Source organism: Mya arenaria, chromosome 11, assembly GCF_026914265.1.
Source record: "Mya arenaria isolate MELC-2E11 chromosome 11, ASM2691426v1".
NCBI lineage: Eukaryota > Metazoa > Mollusca > Bivalvia > Myida > Myidae > Mya > Mya arenaria.
Window position 1 is genome coordinate 39,172,996 of NC_069132.1, and position 22,406 is coordinate 39,195,401.

Consider the following 22,406-nt stretch of genomic DNA (forward strand, 5'->3'; position numbering starts at 1 on the left):
GATACTACAAAATAGAAAAAGCAACAACATTGATTTCATACAATAATTTAAAAGATGTACTAATTAGACAAGGGATAAGGAATTTTCATTTGAGATTTATTATTTCAAGCAATACACTTTGGACGCAAAGTTATACAAAAATCAAACCTATCCAACATTTAAAAATATCAAAGCATACAATGCTTAGAAACATATTTTGTTACAAATTTCTTCAAGGATAATATTTCGATATATATATATATATATATATATATATATATATATATATATATATATATATATATATATATATATATATATATGTGTGTGTGTGTGTGTGTGTGTGTGTGTGTGTGACTACTGCTATAGCAGGTTCCTACCCTACCTAAATACAAAACTCATTTAACAAAACTCCGAGCTGACCATTGCTTTAAGCATGTTTTTAGTAAATTCCCAGCTGACCAGTACTTAAGGCATGTCATTTTAGTAATTTCTCAGATGACCAGTGCTTAAAAGATGTTATTTTAGTAAATTACAAACTGACCATTGCTTAAAGCATATTATTTTAGTAAATTCACAGCTTACCATTGCTTTACGGTATGCCACTTTCTTAAATTCCCAGCTGACCATTGCTTAAAGCAAATTATTTTAGAACATTGCCAGCTGACCATTGTTTAAAGCATGTTATTATAATAATTTTTCAGCTCACCATTGCTTTAAAGCATGCGATTTTAGTGAGTTCCCAGCTAACCATTGCTTTTCTGAGCTGATTTTGTACTAGCCTCATCATATGCCAAACACAAGCATTTTTTGTTGGACATATCCTCATGGACATCTTGTAAAGTTTCCAGGCTATATCTGACCTATTGTCCATCTCATAGCAGTGGCTTAGGATGTTGATTGCAGTTTCAGGATGTACTCCATCCTCTTCATAGATCCGTACATACAACACGAGATTCTGTAGCGCTACCTGCTTTTGATTGTGGGCGTTAATCTGTCTGTATGTAAGGTATTGCAAGTAATAGAGAAATGGGATAGCATCGATCACTGCTAAATCCATCCACCAATCAAGTATTGGATGCCCGCCTTGTAGGTACTCAGGGCCTGTTGTACGAAACATTTCATAAACAAGATGGCTTGGGACACAGTGTTGTTCATGTAAATTAAAACTAACACACAGGGCTGTGCTGGTTCTTAGCAATTCCAAGTTGGAAGTGTGAATTGCTTTTGCTGAAAACTCTTCTCCGTTTTTCATAAGCTGACGTGTCCAGCAGCAGCAATATTGCCACATACTAGTGTTACCATTCTTAAGTGCTTCACACACCGCCAAAAGTCTCGCAGCAGATTCAAACTCACCACTACAGTAAAGCGCAGAAGCAAATTTGAGCTTCATGGATAACATGTCTGCCTGCATAGAGCAACTATACATATCCAGATGTTCTGAGGCCAAGCCCTGACCAAAGCTGATGGAATATGAGTACAGATGCGGTTTCTTTTTCTTGCGAGTCTCCTGTGTCTTCAAGATAATAGCAGTTCTGCATGAAAGAACACAGCTTATAGATTGCTTCAAACAAAGTTGAATTCTTAACATTGTTCAGAATGTTCATATAGCCTTTTACAACTGTATAACAATATTCAATAAACATATCTCTTGCAATACTAGAAAGATTTTCCTGGGCAGTTGAAATCAAATACTGAAAGTCGGAATAAAATCTTGTTATTCTCCGACCTAAATCATCTATAGAAATGTAAAAGATGCAGTTCAAATTGTTGACAATCATATCAGTAATTATTCCCGACAGTTTCATTAAATGGGACTTGGAAAGTTTTCCAGTGAACAAATTTACATCTGAAATAAAGTAATGAGGCATGTAAAAGATTCTTGCCCATCTAAGGAGAGTCTCTAAACACATAATAACACACATGACAATGTTTGTGTCAGTCCAGATGTCTGCGTTATAGTTTTCAACAGTAAACAAAAGAGCAGTTTTTAAGTGGAAAGAGCTAAGTCGATCACCTAGGAGTGGTTCAATAAAACACTTTATTAGAATTTTGAGGAGTACGTACACTTTGATTTGTAGTGGATTTAAATCGAACATCAAAATTCTTTGCATCTGTGAAGTTGAAAAACGCCATTCTAGCTTGGGATTTGAACTAGAAGGAAAGCCCTGTGGAATTACACATGTTTCACAGTTTCCAATCTTTTGGATGGTCTCTGGAAACGGCCAGTGACCAGGCCGAGGCCGTCGTGACATATATTTACATTCTTCGGGTAACTTTAAACATGGAAATTTGCCAACAATGTCAACATTGTAAAACCAACTTCTCGAAGGCCCATCTATCAACACATTTGTGCTGACTTCTTTGAATTTCGTATCAATAGCGTCATGCGTCATTAGAATTCTGCCTTGTTGATCTTGTACGTCTTCGGAAGTAACTGCAACCTCAGCAGGCAGAGCTACATCTGTTCTCAGCCGTTGTAACCAGCAGTGTTGCGGAGCTGTGTTCTCATTTCTAACCATCAAAAGATTTTTCTTCCTTGGACAAAACTCACTAACACTTCCAATCACAACGTACGAATCAAATTTGATATTCATGTCCAAATCTGAGCTCAATCCGATAGTTGTTGTTCCTTCAACCTGACTACCTACAAAGGTTATTTCATCATCAAAGTTATCAAAGCCGTATCCAATAGTCAGCATGTTTTCAGTAGACATGAAAGTTCTCCTCCTTCTTCTGATCACGGTCTTTGTCACCCCAATGTCATCTAACACACTAGAAAGTCTCAATGACATCATCTTCTGCCATTCCGAATCACACTCCATTTTGAATATTCAAAACTCTTTAAATGAAATACCAAGTCTTGTCCACTTATACTAAGTGAACAAAAGCAGAAATATAGTTAGTGAAACAAGTATTTATCACAATTTAATACACACAAGAGCAAATCTTATCCCGTTACTAGTGTAAAAATTTATACATATATCGGAAGAACAAGCAGTGTACACACATCAATAATAGCCTAAATGTAAACCAGTGAAACTGGTAAACAATTACCTAGCACATATTTTCGCTGTGATTATTTATAACCAGAGTAGCTACATTGCACATTGGATTTTATATCATATTTTATGAAATGCATGGCTTAAACTACCTCTTTAATTGCTGCGTTTCATACTTCTCCTTCTCCATAAACTAATTCACTCAATTAATATTGTCATTAAATGCTTCGTAGTATGTGTATTTACAAACAAAACTTAACCTTTCAAAGCTTCTTTTGATCACTAAGACATTAAATGTACTCGTTTGGCTCGAACTCCTCGTTTGCTCGAACTGGATGTAAAGGGTCGATTTTTTTTAAATGAAGGGAAGCATTCTCGCCTGGCTCGAAAATTTCGAGGCTCGAGATATTTTTGCCAGTCCCTTGGAGTTCGAGCAAACAAGCAAGTTCGACTGTAGCATGTTTTCAGTTAAAGCATTATTCATTCATTTCAACTGTGATAAGGTTATCCCGACTCTGTGCTTTGTCCAAGGACCTGTATTGGCCATTGTGACAAAGGAATGGCAAAAGGTTCTTAAAGCAGATTTTAAAACTGTACATAATATTAGCCGCTATAAAATAAAGTTCAAATCAGAGCTAACAATATTTGTTAACGTGACGCAAATTACACTTACCATTTATCTTTATATGAACTGATCTTTAAGATACAGCAAATAATAAATGTATTCTTTTAGATTGTCATGCTAAATTTTAAATCAAATCGTTGTTGTAGGTTGGCTTTTTTTGCAAATAAATGTTTAAATTTTGATGAAAATGTTCCTCTGACTTTTGCACACTTCTTGTTAATGACAAATTGCTAACGATTTCACATAAATTGTTTGGGCAGTGGATTTGGACCGGGTTTGGACCGGGTCGTATGAGACTTAAAGTATTTTTACTCTTACCTTATAAAATTACCAATTAAGAAAGTACAAGATTTAAAAACTACAACATATAAACAGGTTGTCTTTGGTTTAAAGTTCACCATGAACCTATTTCAAGCTAAAATTTGATTTTTTTTAAAAATAAATTGTTAAGACAGGGAATTTGGACTGGCGATGCTGGATGAAAATTTCATATATATTTTTTTATTCTTGCCCAATACTCTATTATTCAGCGTTCATCTTTTCTAAACGACATATAAAACAATACAACAGATTAAATAAAGTAACGTCTTTGTTTATAGTTCATCACAAGCTAAAATTTAAACGACTTATGTACAAACGCGTTTTAAGATATTAAGTTAAAGGATATTACGTTAAAGCATACATAGACTAGCATTTGGCACAAATCACAATGATAGCAAAACATAGCATTCAGTTTACCTAGTAAATACATTAACCAAAACAATTGTAACCACTTCCCCCTTCAAACAATAGCATCACTGTCTAGAAAATATTAAGTTTGAGTATATTTATCTATTAAATTGCAAAAAAACTTCTTTAAACAATAGCATATCTTTTCAGAATATGTTTATACTAAAGTACAAACTAAACATCCATTTAAGGAAAGTCAATTAATGATATTTTTGTTTAAAGAACTTCAAAAGTAACATACATAATTGAATGTATAAAATACACTATGAACATTGCACTAAATTAGTCGCAACTCAAATTCGGTTGTTTCTGTAAAGTTTTTGACACAAATAGTTCTCGCATTCAGTTTAACTGAATGGAGGCAACAAATAATTATTCTGACTTGATATACTTTATGCTACTGTCTTAGAAAACGAAAACGTCACAATTCTACTGACTGATAACAATTTCACTATATTTTGGTTATACACACATGTATACTTCCAACATTTTACCTTTGACTATATCAGAACACTGCTGACGAAGCTTAAACAATTGTTAGTTGCAACGTGTTATAAAATTTCATCATAATTTGATAAAAACACCACACACAAGAATAATTTTACCATAGCACTTAATCTTTCTTAAAATTAACATCGAAGCAAAACTTAACAGTATCTGTATCAATATTACAATGTTCTAGTGTTTGAGCAGTCATCAACCATTAACCTAAAAGATCCAATATCACAAAAACACTCAAGCAAATCTCAACTTTTTTCCAAAATATTATAACCTAAACAGTTATTTACAACCCTTTATGCTTTTACTCTTTCTACAAGCATTTATTCTCATAGAATGTGTTATTAATAAAAACATTTTGTCAATACTTCAAAGAAAACTACAGAATGCCCTTTTAAAAAGAGTTATAAATGTACGATCTTGAATACTAGTAACCTATGCTGTTATGTGGTACAAAGAGTTGAGTCTAATATTAAGATTTGACAAAAGTATCTTTGTGATATTGGAGCCTGGGCCCATATTCTCTTCAGTCTTAAGTCTGAGTTTGAGACTCAGGACTCAAAGATGTAAATCTTCATGGCATTTGTCAATCTTTATTGTCAGAGCAAGACTTGTTTAACTGACCATATATGTCTCAAACACAATCTGTAACTAACATTCACTCATTTGATGTCAAAGACTACTGTCACTACAACATTCAGAATAATTATTGTCATTTAAGAATTTGCGTTTCTAAATCTGAGTCTCAAACTGACGCTCAAGACGTCAGTGAGTATATACACTGATATAAATATTTGTTTATTGTGTTCTTTTAACACCTTTAAGTTTTGTTTTAAATGACTTATAAATAATGTCCTGCGTCATTATAACTCTACCTTCTTTATCTATAACGTCTTCGGAAGTAGCTGCAACCTCAGCAGACAGAGCTACATCTGTTCGCAGCCGTTGAAAACAGCAGTGTTGTGAAGTTATGATATAATTTTTGATCATTAAAAAGTCACTCACGCTTTCAATCACAATGTACGAATTAAATTTTGCATTCAAATCTCAATCCAATAGTTGTTGTTCCATCAACCTGACATCCTACATAGGTTATTTCAGTATTAATGTTTGTCAAGCAGCTGTGAGTAGTCATCATTTTTTAAAATTTTCATCCAAGTCCTCCTGCTGTTTATGTTATGGTCTTTATCACCCCAATATCATCTAACACACTAGCCCATTCCAAGACAAAAAATAAAAGAAAGTTTTCAAAATGGTATATCTGTGAGAGTGCAGCTTTACGCATACCTTTTAAACATTAATCCATAAAATTATTCTCCCCTAACTACTTCAAACAATAGCTGAATTGTCTAAAAATGATTAAATAAATGCATATATGTCTGTCGCACCTAGGAGATATTTTTAACTGTCCAGTAATATCCTTTGACTAGTCACACCTAGAAGATATTTTTAACAGTGCAGTACTATCAAGTGACTGTTCACATCTAGGAGAGATTTTCATCAGTGCAGTATTTATATAGGATTGGTTTCATACTTCTCAGATTTTGCCGAAATGCAGAACAAGTGTTGAATATATCTCTAAAATCGCTCAAATGTTTCTTTTTGAAACAGCACCTGGATAATTTATTCTATTTTATATGTAGAAGTTTCAAACCGCACAAATACATTGAAGGTTGTGATGGCCGCAAAATGCAAGGTAGACTTTTTTCAATTCAAATACAATGGCATCATATTTCCTTTCCAATATGCCATATCCCCGGCGGGAAAAATCCTCAGAATTTCAATACTTCCCTCGGTCTCCAAGATCTTTTATTTTTTTGGCGTGATTTGGAATAAAGTACACTATAGTGTTTTGTACAAAACATTATCTTACAACAATTGAACTCAATACAGTGCTTTTCAGTTAAAACAAATGCTAGTCTTAAGATAGAACTTACAAATAAATATATTATGTCCACAAAGGATGAATTATGATGACGATATGTGAAAATCCCATAGTTGAGGGGAACTATGTCCTGTTTTCTAAGAAATCTCACACTGAAACCTCCCAGAAATATGGCATTTATTAGATAATAGTTCCCTGGGCTAATATAAAAATCCCCAGTTTTTCTTGTTTCCAGGAATATGACATGTATGCGTTTTGGTTTTATCAGTCGATTCGACATTCTCTGGCACTTGTCATTCATCATTGTTCATTTAAGCAAATAAAACATGGTCAAGAATGCCTTTCCATCTTGGCATACCAGTTAAACTGATATGTTTAAAGCCTTTAAAAGAATTGTTTGATACTGCAAAATAGGAAAACTATGTGTTCATAGGTCATTCAAAGATGTACTAATTTGTAGAAAAATAAGAAATTTTTATTAAAAGTTTGAGATTTATTGCGTAAAACAAGTAACAGGTCATACACTAAGGATGTCAAGTTATACATAAACCATGTACAATGTAAGTTATCAAAACTGTGCAACAATTATAAATATCAAATCATACAATAGTTGGAATTATATTCTGTTACACATTTCTTTGATGAATCATACCGATGGATACATATGTGACAAGAGCTATGGCAGGTTGGTTCATTTCCCTACCTCAATAGAACATATTTAAGTAAACTTTAAGCAAACCATTGCTTTAAGGCATGCTATTTTAGTAAATTCCTAGCTGACCATTGCTTAAGGGCATGTTACTTTAGTAAATTTCCATAAATTCCCAGCTGACCATTGCTAAAAGCATGCTATTTTAGTGTATTCTCAGCAAACCATTGTTCTAAGGTATGTAAGAATACTGTCCAGATGATCATGTACTAGCATCATCATATGCCAAACACAAGCATTGTTTGTTGGACATAAGCTCATAGAAATCTTGTAATATTCCCAAGCTATGTAGGGTTTATTCTCCATCTCATAGCAGTGGCCAAGGATGTTGACTGCAGTTTCGATATGTCCCCCATCTCCCTCATAGGACGTCACAAACGACTCGATGTTGTTTATTGCTACTTGCATCTGATTATATTCGTTCATCTGTCTGTATGTAAGGTATTGCAAGTAGTAGAGAAATGGAATAGCATCAATCACTGCTAAATCCATCCATCTATCAATGTCTGGCTGCCTGTCAGGACTTGTTGAACGAAACATTTCATACACAAGATGTTTTGGGACACAGTGTTGTTCATGCAGAGTAAATCTAACACACAGGGCTGTGCTGGTGTTTAGCAATTCCAAATTAGAAGTGTGAACTGCTTTTGCTACAAACTCTATTCGCTGTGTCCTTGTTTGACGATCCCTGCAGCAGCAATATCGCCACTAGTATTCCATATACCACATACTAGTATTCCCGTCCTTGAGTGCTTCATACACCGCCAAAATTATTGCAGCAGAATCAAACTCGCCACTACAGTAAAGCGCAGAAGCAAATTTGAGCTTCATGGATAACATGTCTGCCTGCATAGAGCATTTATACAATTCCAGATAGGTTGCAGTCAAGCGCTGACCAATGCTGATGGAATATGAGGCTTGAACTGATGCTAGAATTCCACACAGAAATGAAAACAGTTCAGATGCGGCTTCTCTTTCTAGGGAGTCTCCAACGGCTTCAATATTATAGCAGCGCTGAATGAAATAACGCAGCGTATCTATTGCTCCCGACAAAGTTGAATCCTTTACTATGTTCAGAAAGACCCTATAGCTTTTTACAACAAAATAACAATAGTAATAGAACATATCTCCTGCAACAACATAAAGATTTTCCTGTTCAGTTGAATGTTGCAAATACTGTAAGTCGCAAGAAACCCTTGTCATTCTCTGACCCAAATCATCTACCGAAATGAAGAAGATGCAGTTCAAGTTGTTGACAATCATATCAGTAATTATTCCCGACAGTTTCATTAAATGGGACTTGGAAAGTTTTCCAGTGAACAAATTTACATCTGAAATAAAGTAATGAGGCATGTAAAAGATCCTTGCCCATCTTAGGAGAGTCTTTAAACACATAATAACACATGCGACAATATTTGCGTCAGTCCAGATGTCCGAGCTATAGTTTTCAACGGTGAACAGAACAGCAGTTTTTAAATGGAAAGAGCCTAAGCGATCACCTAGGTATGGTTCAATAAAAGACTTTTTGAGAATCTTAAGAACGACATAAACCTTGACTTGAACAAGATTTAAATCGAACATCAAAATTCTTTTCATCTCTGACGTTGAAAAACGCCATTCTATCTTGCGATTTGCACTATAAGGGAAGCCCTGTGGAATTACACATGTTTCACAGTTTCCGATCTTTTGAATGGTTTCCTGAAACGGCCAGTGACCAGGTCTAGGCCGTCGTGGCACATATTTACATTCTTCGGGTAATTTCAAACATGGCGTTTTTAAAACAATGTCTATAGTCTTATCCAAACTGCTCGAAGGCCCATGTTTGAACACCTTTCTGTTATACATTTTGTATGTCATATCAATAGCGCCATGCGTCATTAGAACTCTACCTTGTTCATCTATAACGTCTTCGGAAGTAAATGTGACCTCAGCAGGCAGAGCTACATCTGTTCTCAGCCGTTGTAACAAGCAGTGTTGCGGATCTGTGTCTTCATTTTTAATCATTAAAATATTTTTCTTTCCTGGACAATACTCACTAAGACTTTCAATCACAACGTACGAATTAATTTTTACATTCAAGTCTATATCTGAGTCCAATCCAACAGTTGTTGTTCCTTCTACCTGACTTCCTACAAAGGATATTGTATTATCTAAGTTTATTGTCAAGAAGCAATAAATATCCGGGTTTTTTTTCAGTTTTCCTCCTTTTTCTGATCATGATCTTTGTCACCCCAATGTCATCTAACACACTAGAAAGTTTAAGCGACATCGTCTTCTGTCATTCTGAATCACCATCCATCTTGAAATCTTTACAAGTATCAAATATTGTGCATTTTATCTATTCGAAATAAATACAAAAGTATTATAACTGATACAAATTTAGTTCACAATAAAACTACAGTGAATTGAGTTCCTTTATCACTGAAAAAATATACATATTTCGGGGAATATAAAGACAGCGTGCACGAATCACTATTTGAATAAACATATAAACCTAACAACGGTGACTCATATTTAATTCCCTGATGTTATCTAAAATCCAAGTATTAACATTGTATTCTGATATCGTTAATCAAGAAATTCACATTCTCGTACACCGGAGTGATGATGTTATGCGTTCAACACTCCGGTTCAATCGCCCCGACTCAATCAGCTAAAAATTCAGCCAACCAGAGACGTTTCGGCCGTTGTCTATTGGATTCTCTTGGAGTCGGCAAACCGTGGCGATTGCCTATATACCAATGTAAAAGAGTCCAGCATTTCATAGTTCTTGCATAATGATTAAATGACACGTTTACCGCATATTTTGTAAATCCGCTAATATTACAACATGGCGGCGATGATGAGATTTTGCCGTACACATGCATGTGTTTATGTATTGCTACTGAATAAGGAGGGGCTGGCCATGACAAGTTCAACCAAGTGGGAGACGTGAATAATAAACCACAGTCAGTGAAAAGGACATTTATTCAATGTCAAAACAAAATAATAAATACGAGTTTGACATCCTCGTAACATATTATTCACGACTAGCACATTGGGCGTCCAAATAACCGCCCAATGATGAATAACCGTGTAACAATAAAACCAAAATATACTAGAACAAATGCCTAGACATGTATATGTTTGAAGAAATGACGTATAAAACAATACACAAACAATTTAGAAATGAGTTGATTGCACTACAACTATACAACATAAAGAAATGCATAAAATAATATATACATAGATTATTTGAATATGTATGGAGGTGGATTTGGGAGGTGGAGGAAAATTATGCAAAATATTTTGCTCAAAATATGCAAGCTCGTATCTCAGAAGATTTTTCTAGAATGGCTGACGCGGGAGGCTAGCGATAGGCTGACACCCACCACGTGACCACTGGTCACGGCTTGGAACGCTGATAAGCCAAGCACACACCACGTGACCACTGGTCACGGCTTGGAACGCTGATAAGCCACACTTTGGATGTAACCGGTTAAACCCGCACATTTAGTAAGGGGTGATTCAGTTCAACCCGCAGATCCATAAAACATTTTATGTCGGCATAAAATTATATTTATGTATTGCTACTGAATAAGGAGGGGCTGGCCATGACAAGTTTAACCAAGTGGGAGACGTGAATAATAAACCACAGTCAGTGAAAAGGACATTTATTCAATGTCAAAACAAAATAATAAATACGAGTTTGACATCCTCGTAACATATTATTCACGACTAGCACATTGGGCGTCCAGATAACCGCCATAAGTGTAACCACACGACGCCCAAAGAGAGGAAGCTATTCCAAACTTTTGCGTAATGTACCAAGCTAGTTATTGAAACATAAAAACTTAACTTGCTTATCACTTGACTGTGGTACAGAAGGCTGCAACTATGGCTGCCCGAAGATTAGACAAAAGTTTGAACTGCCCGTCTCTGGAAAGGTGGCAACCATCCGAACTTAAGTGTTTTGCCTTCGCCTCTGCCGACCAAAATCCCTTGAATCGCCATAGATATGCACGCCCAGGAAAACGGGAATGCAGATTGATGTGAAGTTGTATGTTCAAAGCATCCACTCTATCATTGAACCACTCAATGTCAACTGGGTAGCGGATTTGCACAGATGCTGGACATCGATGTAACACTTGGCATACTATGACCTGTGTAATGTTCAAAATATGAAGTGCACTGTCAACTAATTTGATGTGTAATGCCTTGCACGGTTAATTTAGAGTTATATACGTCATTAGTGCCAATCAGTAATATTCGAGAATATCCGGAGAAAAGTCGGCCACTGTTCCAATTTTAGTTTTGAGAACCGCTGCTGAGGCCCCAGGAAAGCCAGAGTACCGTATCATGGGCCGTCCGTGTAAACCTAATTGAATATTAAGCGAATCTTCCTCTCGAATGAAAGTTCGAAGTCGAGATACAAAAGAATGTCCAAAAATTTGCACTTTCATGGGCGCGGCCATTTTAAATCGCTTATGTCCTTACGACACACATGTAGTTCAAAGCCGCTTACACCCACAGACTGAGTAATCCGTTTTCTAAATAGCGCAAACCGTACAATGTTTCACAAAGTTAAAAGGCATCGGTAGGTTGCCACCACTATATTTTTAATCCAGAAATAGGACGAAGCAATTCCTATTAATAATGCGTAAAGTATAGACCTTCGCACACAATATATCGGTAAAATTATGCAAAATATTTTGCTCAAAATATGCAAGCACGTATCTCAGAAGATTTTTCTAGAATGGCTGACGCGGGAGGCTAGCGATAGGCTGACACCCACCACGTGACCACTGGTCACGGCTTGGAACGCTGATAAGCCAAGCACACACCACGTGACCACTGGTCACGGCGTGGAACGCTGATAAGCCACACTTTGGATGTAACCGGTTAAACCCGCACATTTAGCAAGGGGTGATTCAGTTCAACCCGCAGATCCATAAAACATTTTATGTCGGCATAAAATTATATATATGTTCAACAAGAAGAATTCATTTAAGAGAACAATATTACAAACGGCGTATTTATCTATAATATATTTCCGAGTTCCTGTGATACAGAAAGAAAAATATGTCTTATTACATTTGATGAAATTCGTTCATAAGATATTTACTTTTTTGTCCATTTATTTGAACCCCTCCCCTCGACACATAGGTATAAGAAGTAACAGATATATTATATTTATTTTTCGTTCGAAATTAAACATTCATGTACAAAAATTCCAAATTATCTGTTTGATTTAAACCCAGGGAAACTGAATTAGCGCAATAAGTATTCACAAATGCACTTTACTTTTAAAAAGTTATGTCGGTCTTAATTGAACTGGTGTATTGGAATGTGCAATATTGGTTTATGGACCCTCCGCATGTGTCATCTCTGCTAGGCAAATTATGTAATATTGGTCCATCGTTTATGACATTTGGAGGAATATACTTATGATTACCACTTTTATTGTTTGGACCAATTTTAGGGATTTTAATAAGTTAATATGCTTCATTGTTTATAATTTGGCGAGTATCCCTTCATTTACGTTTTCATATCAAATATTATTTCAAGAAATGGAACTTGATTGGAAATTTTAGATATTAAAATATATATTTGATAATCGGATAAATCATAGTGAACAATTAATTGTGTCAACGTCAATATACCCTCCACAGCTCCACCCTCGAAGAACTGACTCGCACGATGTTGTCTCCCCCAGTTACCCAGTATAGTCCCGAAAAAATGCGTTATAAAACAAATAATTCAGAAACATGTGCAGCTTATATGTATTATTTAAAGATGCACTATTACTCTCAAATAAGATTTACCACAATAAATACAATCTGAAGGATGAATAAATGTCAAAATATATGTTTTTATGAAGAATTCCGAGTTTAATTTGAAAGAAATGTGCAGAAAACACGGTATTTCTACCTTATGAGACGATAGTAGATTACTGTAAATCTTTAAGCATTCACCAATCATTTAATATTTTTGCGTTTTTAGCTATTAAATACACGGTTACAATCTTGTTATCAGTTATTAATATTTTTCATAAATGCATTATTTAGTAATTAGTTAAATATTCAAGATTCACAATTGTAAGCCAACCATACCTTCAGGAGAATACATCGGAATTGCCGCGAATCCCATGGAAATCAATTATAAGATGAATTTAATCGAACAGCAGAAGTAGACTATCGAATGTTTTGGAAGTTGTTAAAACGAAATAATAAACGCCCCTTTGAGATTTGCTTAGTGTTGAATAAAGGCAACACAAGTTATAAAGATAAGATAACAAAGTTGCTACGGATTTAAAAATCACTATTCTAAAGTTTTAAGTCACCCAAACGTGCATGACATGTTATCAGAAGAGGATTTGTTCGAACTTCCGTGTTATCTTACATGTAAAACCACAAACGCCAGTGTCACCCAATTAGATTATATGAAGTGAACAAAGTAATTAAAATACCATGCGAAGAGGAAACGCGTTGGTCATGATGGAATTATGAATGAGCATGTGATATTTGGTGGACCAGCTGTTATTAAAGCGCTTACAATACTATTAAATATAGTCTTGGTGCACGAGAATATATCAATAGATTGGAAAACCAGCGTTACTATCCCTGTGTATAAAAGTACAGGCAATTACAAACATGACCCTTCCAGCAACAGACCTATATCATTACTCTAAAATGTGTGACCACACTCTTTAATCTCCAAGAAACAATTTTCTATGCTATAGACAAAGGTAGCAACGTGTTATGTTGCATGTCTTGATCAGAAAGCCGCCTTTGGCACAATGGGACACTAAGCATTACTCCTAAAATTAAGTAGACTTGGCCTTAAAGGTAAACTAAGGGTCATCAAGTCCTCATTTGAATCTCTCAAATGTACAGAAGGTGTTTGCCAAAACCTTATGTAAGATACCTTCGACGTCGATAGCCTATTACAAGACTTAGAGCTAAGTAAGCATGGCCCTCGGCTTATGTCTGTCAACTGCGGCAGCCCAACATTTGCCGACGCCATCTCTCTCATTTCGTTATCTCTATATAAGCTGCAATGAATAGTCAATATTGTGTATAGATACTGCAAACGTTGGCACGTTGATATCAATGTCGGTAAATCTAACGTAGTCGTATTTACTCAATCCCGCCGAGTCCCACAAATATGCATCATCTATTGGGACCAAGAGATAACACAGGTTACATCAATAACGCACTAAGGAATTTTCCACGAGGGCAGTCTTAAAATACGTACACGCATTTCAGAGCGTTTACAGAAAGCAAGAAGTGTGTTTTTTCAATGGTGAGCCAGGCTGTCCACCCTCTCGGTGTGAATCCTTTAGTCTCCACAAGTCTTTTAAAAATGTAATTTCCATTGCTCTCTATGGCTCCGAACTCTGAAACACTATAACTAACGATGCCACCTTAGCCATCAACCATATCCATCACTTCGTCGCCTAACATATACAAGAATTAAACTTCATTTCACCTAGGAGAAATGTTCAACAGTAGAGTACTATCCATGTGGATGTGACACCTTTGAGTGATTTTCAACAGTCCAGTACTATCCTAGATTGGTCACACCTAGTAGAGATTTTCAACAGTGCAATATTATCATAGTACTGGTCGCACCTAAAAGTGAACTTAAACAGTGCAGTTCTACCTTAAGAGTGGTTGCACCTAGGATAGATTTTAAACAGTGCAGTACTATCCTCGTTCTCAGTCACCAGAGTGATGATGCTATGTTTTAACAGTTAGATTTATCATGGTCAACCCTCGAATGAGTCATAATGCACCATCCTAGGAGTGGTCGCAATTTTTAACAGTGCAGCACTACCCAGAGAGTAGCCTTGGGAGATTTTCAACAATGCAGAAAATATCTCTTAGGTTTAGAATTGCTGCTATACGATTCTTTATAAAACAGCCCCCTGATATTACTAATTTTAAGCATTAATATCAAACTGCACAACTATATTGTTGGGTTGTAATGGTCGCAAAATGAAAGGTAGAATTTTTCAAATCGAATATATTGACATCACATTTCTTTTCCAGGATGCAACATGCACTGATTGGGGGAAATCCAGAAAAACTTGTTATATCCCTTGGTCTCCCAGATCTTTAATTGTTTATGTGCAATACAAGAACATGCAAACAAACAAACAAGTCCACAAAGGAGCAATTATATTTACGATATGTTAAATCCCCAAAGATGGGGGCAAAATGTCCGTTTTTTCTAAGCAAACTACCCACTGAAACCTCCCACAAATATGGCATGTATTAGATATTATTCCCCTTGGCTTATATCAAAACCCCCAGTTTTTCTTGACAAAAAACCCTCAGGGCGGTCGCCAAAGATATGGCATGTATGCATTTTGTTTTTAATCAGTCAGCTCAACATTTTCTAGCACTTGCCATTCATGCTCGGAAAGAAAACATAACAAATATACCTTGTCAACTAGGCATACCAGTCAAACTGATATGTTCAGAGCCTTTAAAAGAATTGTTTGATACCGCAAAATGAAAAACAAAAAAACCCACTAAGTTTTGATATTTAATTCAAAAGATGTACTCATTTGACGAAACACAAGGGAATTTTATTCGAGATTTATTGGGTAAAACAAGTATCAGGCCATACACTTTGAATGCCAACTTATACATAAATCATGTACAATGTAAGCTATCAAAACTCTCATACAGTTATAAATGTCAAAGCCTACAATGCTTAGAAACATATTTTGTTAGACATTTCTTCGGGTAATATATTCAGATGGATAAATCTGTGACAACTGCTATGGCAGGTTTCTTTCAATAACCTACACTAAATAGTAAATACAAAACAAATTCTAGTTAATTCTCTGCTAACAATTCATGCATGTTATTTAAGTGAATTTCCAGGTGACCATTGCTTGAAGTCATGTTCGCTAACTGTAGAGCTGATTTTGTACTAGCCTCATCATATGCCAAACACATGCATTGTTTGTAGGACATAATCTCAAAGAAATCTTGTAACAATCCCAGGCTTTGTCTGGTATATTTTCCATCTCAAAGCAGTGGCCTAGGATGTTCATTGATGTTTCGCGATGCCCCCCCCCCCCCCATCTCTGTCATTGGACTGCACATACAACACGAGATTTTGAAGAGCTACATGCTTCTGATTATAGTCATTCAGCTGTCTGTATGTAAGGTATTGCAAGTAGTAGAGAAATGGAATGGCATCGATCACTGCTAAATTCATCCATTTATCAAGTTTTGGATCCCTGCCTTGTAGCTGCTCAGGGCTTGTTGAACGAAACATTTCATAAACAAGATGGCTTGGGACACAGTGTTGTTTGTGAAGAGTAAATCGAACACACAGGGCTGTGTTGGTTCTTAGGAATTCCAAGTTAGAAGTATGAACTGCTTTTGCTGAAATCTCTTCACTATAATCAATGACCGGAGGTTTCCTGCAATAGCGAAATTGCGACATACTAGTATTCCCGTCCTTGAGTGCTTCACAAACCGCCAAAAGTTTTGCAGCAGATTTAAACTCGCCACTACAATAAAGAGCAGACATATATTTGAGCTTCATAGATAACATGTCTGCCTGCATAGAGCAACTATACATATAAAGATGTTCTAAAGTCAAGCGCTGACCACTGCTGATGAAATATGAGGCTTGGACTGATGCTAGAATTCCGCAATGGAATGAAAGCAGTACAGATGCGGCTTCTTTTTTGCCAGTGCGTCTTCATTGTCTTCAAGATTATAGCAGTACTGCATGAAAGAACACAGGGTATCGTTAGCTTCCAATAACGTTGAATTCATTACTTTGTGCAGAATGCCTATATATCTTTCTACAACTGTATAACAGTATAAAATAAACATATCTCTTGTAATAATAGAGAGATTTTCCTGTGCAGTGTAATGCTGCAAATACTGAAAGTCCGAATAAAATCTTGTCATTCTCTGACCTAAATCATCTATAGAAATGAAAAAGATGCAGTTCAAATTGTTTACAATCATATCAGTAACTATTCCTGACAGTTTCATAAAATGGGATTTGGAAAGTTTACCTGTGAACAAATTTACATCTGAAATAAAGTAATGAGGCATGTAAAAGATTCTTGCCCATCTTAAAATAGTATTTAAACACAAAATAACACATGCGACGATGTTTGTGTCAGTCCAGACGTCTGAGTTATAGTTTTCAATAGTAAATAAAAGCCCTGCGACATTAGAACTCTACCTTGTTCATCTTTAACGTCACCGGTAGTAACTGCATTCTCAACAGGAAGAGCTACGTCTGTTCTTAGCCGTTGTAACAAGCAGTGTTGCGGGGCTATGTTCTCATTTTTAATCATTAAAAGGTTTTTCTTACTTGGACAAAACTCACTTACACTTTCAATCACAACATGCGTATTAAACCTTACATTTCCATCTATGTCTGAGTTTAACCCAATAGTTGTTGTTCCTTCAACCTGACTTCCTACATAGGATAGTTCTACTTCAGTCTCTTGCATGAAGCAGTTATAAAAAGTCTGCATTTTCCCAATAGTCATCCAAGTCCTCCTCCTTTTTCTGATCATGGTCTTTGTCACTCCAATGTCATCTAATATACTAGAAAGTCTCAGTGACATCATCTTCTGCCATTCTGAATCACAATCCATTTTGAAATCTTCAGAAATATCAAATCGTGTACACTTGAACCAGTTAAAATGAAAACAAAATTGTTGTTAGTGATACGAGTTTATTTCACTATAAAACTATAGTGAATCTTGTACCTTTACGACAATAGTTACACTATTTTTCATACTCAAATTTAAGGGAAAAAATGTATTTATTTCCTTAACGAAAGCCAACAAAAAATGGCATTTGTTTAGATTAAATGGTTTTTGCTGTTTTTCTTCTTTTATCCATTATGAATCATCTATATACAAGTTTAATAAAATATTATTATTGAAATAACTACCTCGATGTTTATCCCAATGAATAAATATCCGTATTAAATGAAATGCAAAACTGTTCTAACAAGCAACAAAGGAGTTAGAAACGATCGTAGTCATTATAAATGCACAGGTTTATAGTCCGATTTGCGCAATTTACGAAGATAATTTTGTTTTATCTATATGTATATACTTTTTGTAATCTTTAGTTATATGATATTTGATCTTTAATCTTAATTTAATAAAAATATAACTCAAATCAACTCAGTTTTTTTTTTCATTAACAGTATGTCCAAATAAAATTAAAGCAAATGTATATGCTCCGCACTGATTTAAAACTTTACGCACACGACGGAGACAAATTCAAATTGAAAACAAATCGCAAGATACCGTCAATATTATACACTTATACTCATAATGATATTTCTTCTTTTAAGACTAACGGAACATATACGTATATTATGTAAGGTTACATCAAGACATTTGGAAGGTTGAAAAGGTCTAGTGAAAGATCACTTTGTTATCAAACAAATGCAAAAAATGCATGCCTTGAGCAGCACTAAGGGAAAATGTCAGTATTACGGATATTTTTAATTGTCTTTAATATCCCTCAGTCATAAGAAGCATATTTTTGTTAAATGTATAGAAAACAAGCATAATTACACCATTTTTCATAAGTGCAGATTATCCGAGGTCATGGAGGACAGCAACGGGCAACTTATAAACCCCGCCTAGCCTGGACGCTGATTGGTCAGTCGGGTATCGAACGGCTAGTTTGACTGAAAGGCCGAATCATATTAATTGTCTAAAAAGCATTAAAATATATATATATTTATCCATTTAATGGCAAAAAACAACTCTTTCAAACAACAAAAGCATAATTCTTCATAAACTTAATTCTTAATCACAAGTACAAACTAAACGCCTAGAGGATAGTTTTGTTTTAAAAACTTTAAAAGTAAGGTACATTATTGAATGTATAAAAAATACACTTTGAATAATTTACTAAATAAATTGCATCTGAAATACTGTTCTTTCTGTAAAGATTATAAAATAAATATTTCTGACACTAACAAAGAATGAAGGCATCACGTAATTATTCTGACTTGATATTAGTTATAACACTTTCTTAGAAAACAAAAACAACAAAACGTCACAACCCTATTGACTAAAAGTGATTTCACAATATTTTGGTTATACACAAATGTTTACTTACTACATAATGTAACAGTGACTATACTGAAACACTGCTGACTAAGTTTAAACATTTGTGAATTTCAACAGGTCATAAAATTTCAGCAGAATTTGGTAGAAACAACACGAGAATAATCTTAGTCATACACATGAACACATAGGTTTTTTTAAAATTAACACTTAAGCAAAAACTTAACAATATCTGTAACAATATAACAAGACTAATCTCTTATTTATATCAAATCAATGTTTGTCCAGTTGGCATAGTGGTTTGCGCACTCCCTTCGAAACAAAGATTCCCGACCTCGGCACATGTGATTTTGGGTGGTAGTGATCAAGCTAGACAAGTAGGTTTTCGACGGTTACCCCCACCACACATTTGTGAAAGATATATATTTAAAATTCAATCTGTAACTACTATTTACTCATTAGATGTTAATGACTACTGTCATTACAACTTTAAAGATAATATTTTTTATCGTTTGACAATTTCCATTTCTAAGTCTAAGTCTCGATTAAGTCTGAGTATCAGTTAAGATGGAGTCTCAGTAAAGTCGGAGTCTCAGTTAAGTCTGAGTCTCAGTTAAGTCTGAGTCTCAACCTGAGTGTTTAGAGGTTATTAAATAGATTACCTGATTTTTCTATTTAATTTTGCACCTCACTAGAGTATATACCTGATATGCTACCCCTGTATTGTTTAAAGCATGTTATTTTAGTAAATTCACAGCTCACCATTGCTTTAAAGCATGCTATTTTAGTGAATTCCCAGCTAACCATTGCTCTTCTGAGCTGATTTTGTACTAGCCTCATCATATGCCAAATACAGGCATTATTTGTTGGACATAAGCTCAAAGACATCTTGTAATAATCCCAGGCTATGTCTGGTTTATTCTCCATCTCATAGCAGTGGCCTAGGATGTTGATTGCAGTTTCAGGATGTACTCCATCCTCTTCATAGATCCGTGCATACAACACGAGATTCTGTAGCGCTACCTTTTTCTGATTATAGTCGTCCATCTGTCTATATGTAAGGTATTGCAAGTAGTAGAGAAATGGAATTGCATCGATCACTGCTAAATCCATCCATCTATCATATATTGGATGCCTGCCTTAGAGCTGCTCAGGGCCTGTTGAACGAAACATTTCATAAACAAGATGGCTTGGAACACAGTATTGTTCATGTTAAGTAAAACTAACACACAGGGCTGTACTGGTTCTTAGTAATCCCAAGTTAGAAGTGTAAATTGCCTTTTTGTTCATTTTTCATAGGCATTTTTCGCCTGCAGCGGCAATATTGCCACATACTAGTATTACCATTCTTGAGTGCTTCACACACCGCCAAATGTCTTGTAGCAGATTCAAACTCACCACTACAGAAAAGTGCAGAGGCAAATTTGAGCTTCATGGATAACATGTCTGCCTGCATTGAGCAACTATACATGTCCAGATAGTCTGAATTATTTTTGACAGTTTCATTAAATGGGACTTGGAAAGTTTTCCAGTGAACAAATTTACACCTGAAATAAAATAATGAGGCATGCGAAAGATCCTTGCCCATCTTAGGAGAGTCTTTAAACACAAAATAACTCATGCAACAATGTTTGTGTCAGTCCAGACGTCTGAGTTATAGTTTTCAATAGTAAATAGAAGAGCAGTTTTTAAATGGAAAGAACTGAGCCGATCACCTAATAATGGTTGAATAAAAGACTTTTTTAGAATTTTGAGGAGTACATTCACTTTGATTTGTACAAGATTTAAATCGAACATCAATTTTTTTCCATCTGTGAAGTAGAAAGGCGCCATTCTATCACAATTCCCGATCTTTCGTATGGTTTCTGAAAGCGGCCAGTGACCAGGTCGGGGCCTTAGAGATACACATTTACATTCTTCGGGTAACTTTAAACATGGAAATTTTAAAACAATGTCGAGATTGTCAATAAAACTTCTTGAAGGTCCATGTTTAAACACATTTGTTGAGCAAGCTTGTTTGAATGCCGTATCAATAGCGTCATGCGTAATAAGAACTCTGCCTTGTTCATCTTTAACGTCTTCGGAAGTAACTGCAACCTCAGCAGGCAGAGCTACATCTGTTCTCAGTCGTTGTAACCATCAGTGTTGTGGTGCTGTGTTTTCATTTTAATCATTAAAAGATTTTTATTTCCTGGACAATACTCAACTACACTTTTAATCACAACGTACGAATCACATTTTACATTAAAATCTCTATCTGAGTTCAATCCGATAGTTGTTTTTCCTTTAACCTGACTTCCTACATAGGATATTTCAGCAGTGCTGTTTTTGTCATGTCGTAGCCAATTGTCTGCATTGTTCAATAGTCATCCAAGTTGTCCTTCTTTTTCTGACCATGGTCTTTGTCACCCCAATGTCATCTAACACATTATTAAGTCTCAGTGACATCACCAATTGCCATTCGAAATCACAATCCATTTTGAAACTTCAGAACTTTTTAAATGAAACACCACTTAATCTTGTGCACTTAAATTAAGTGAAACCATTAAAATATCGTTAGTTAGACAAGTAATTTAATACAGACTGTAGCAAGTCCTATTCCTCAAAAAGTGGAATAATTTGTACATCGTTTTCGCTGTGTTTATTTTAAACCGAAAAACCTACATTATGCATAAGACATTTATTACCACTTTTATGAAATTTAAATCTACTTAAACTTAAATAAATGTGGTTCATGTTCATACTTTTCTTCTGAACTATTATGTTTCAATCAGTTAATATTGTTATTAAATGCTACATATTATGTTATTTGTGCATTTGCTATGCTTAACAAAGCTTTGACTGAACTTGTAAAAGCTTATCATTAAATATTACTGGCTTAAATACATGTGTATCTTATAAGCAAAAGAGGT

General features: G+C 35.2%; 1 protein-coding gene across 1 annotated transcript; it reads right to left on the reverse strand.

Moving 5' to 3' along the window:
• Positions 1 to 16,777: 16,777 nt before the first annotated feature.
• On the reverse strand, positions 16,778 to 18,062 carry LOC128208524 (uncharacterized). Its single transcript, XM_052912084.1, has 2 exons — positions 17,634 to 18,062; positions 16,778 to 16,941 (listed from the first exon to the last, which is right to left on the reverse strand). The coding sequence occupies exons 1-2, from the start codon at positions 18,052 to 18,054 to the stop codon at positions 16,778 to 16,780; spliced, it is 585 nt and encodes a 194-aa protein (XP_052768044.1). The 5' UTR covers positions 18,055 to 18,062.
• Between the last annotated feature and the right edge of the window lie 4,344 nt (positions 18,063 to 22,406).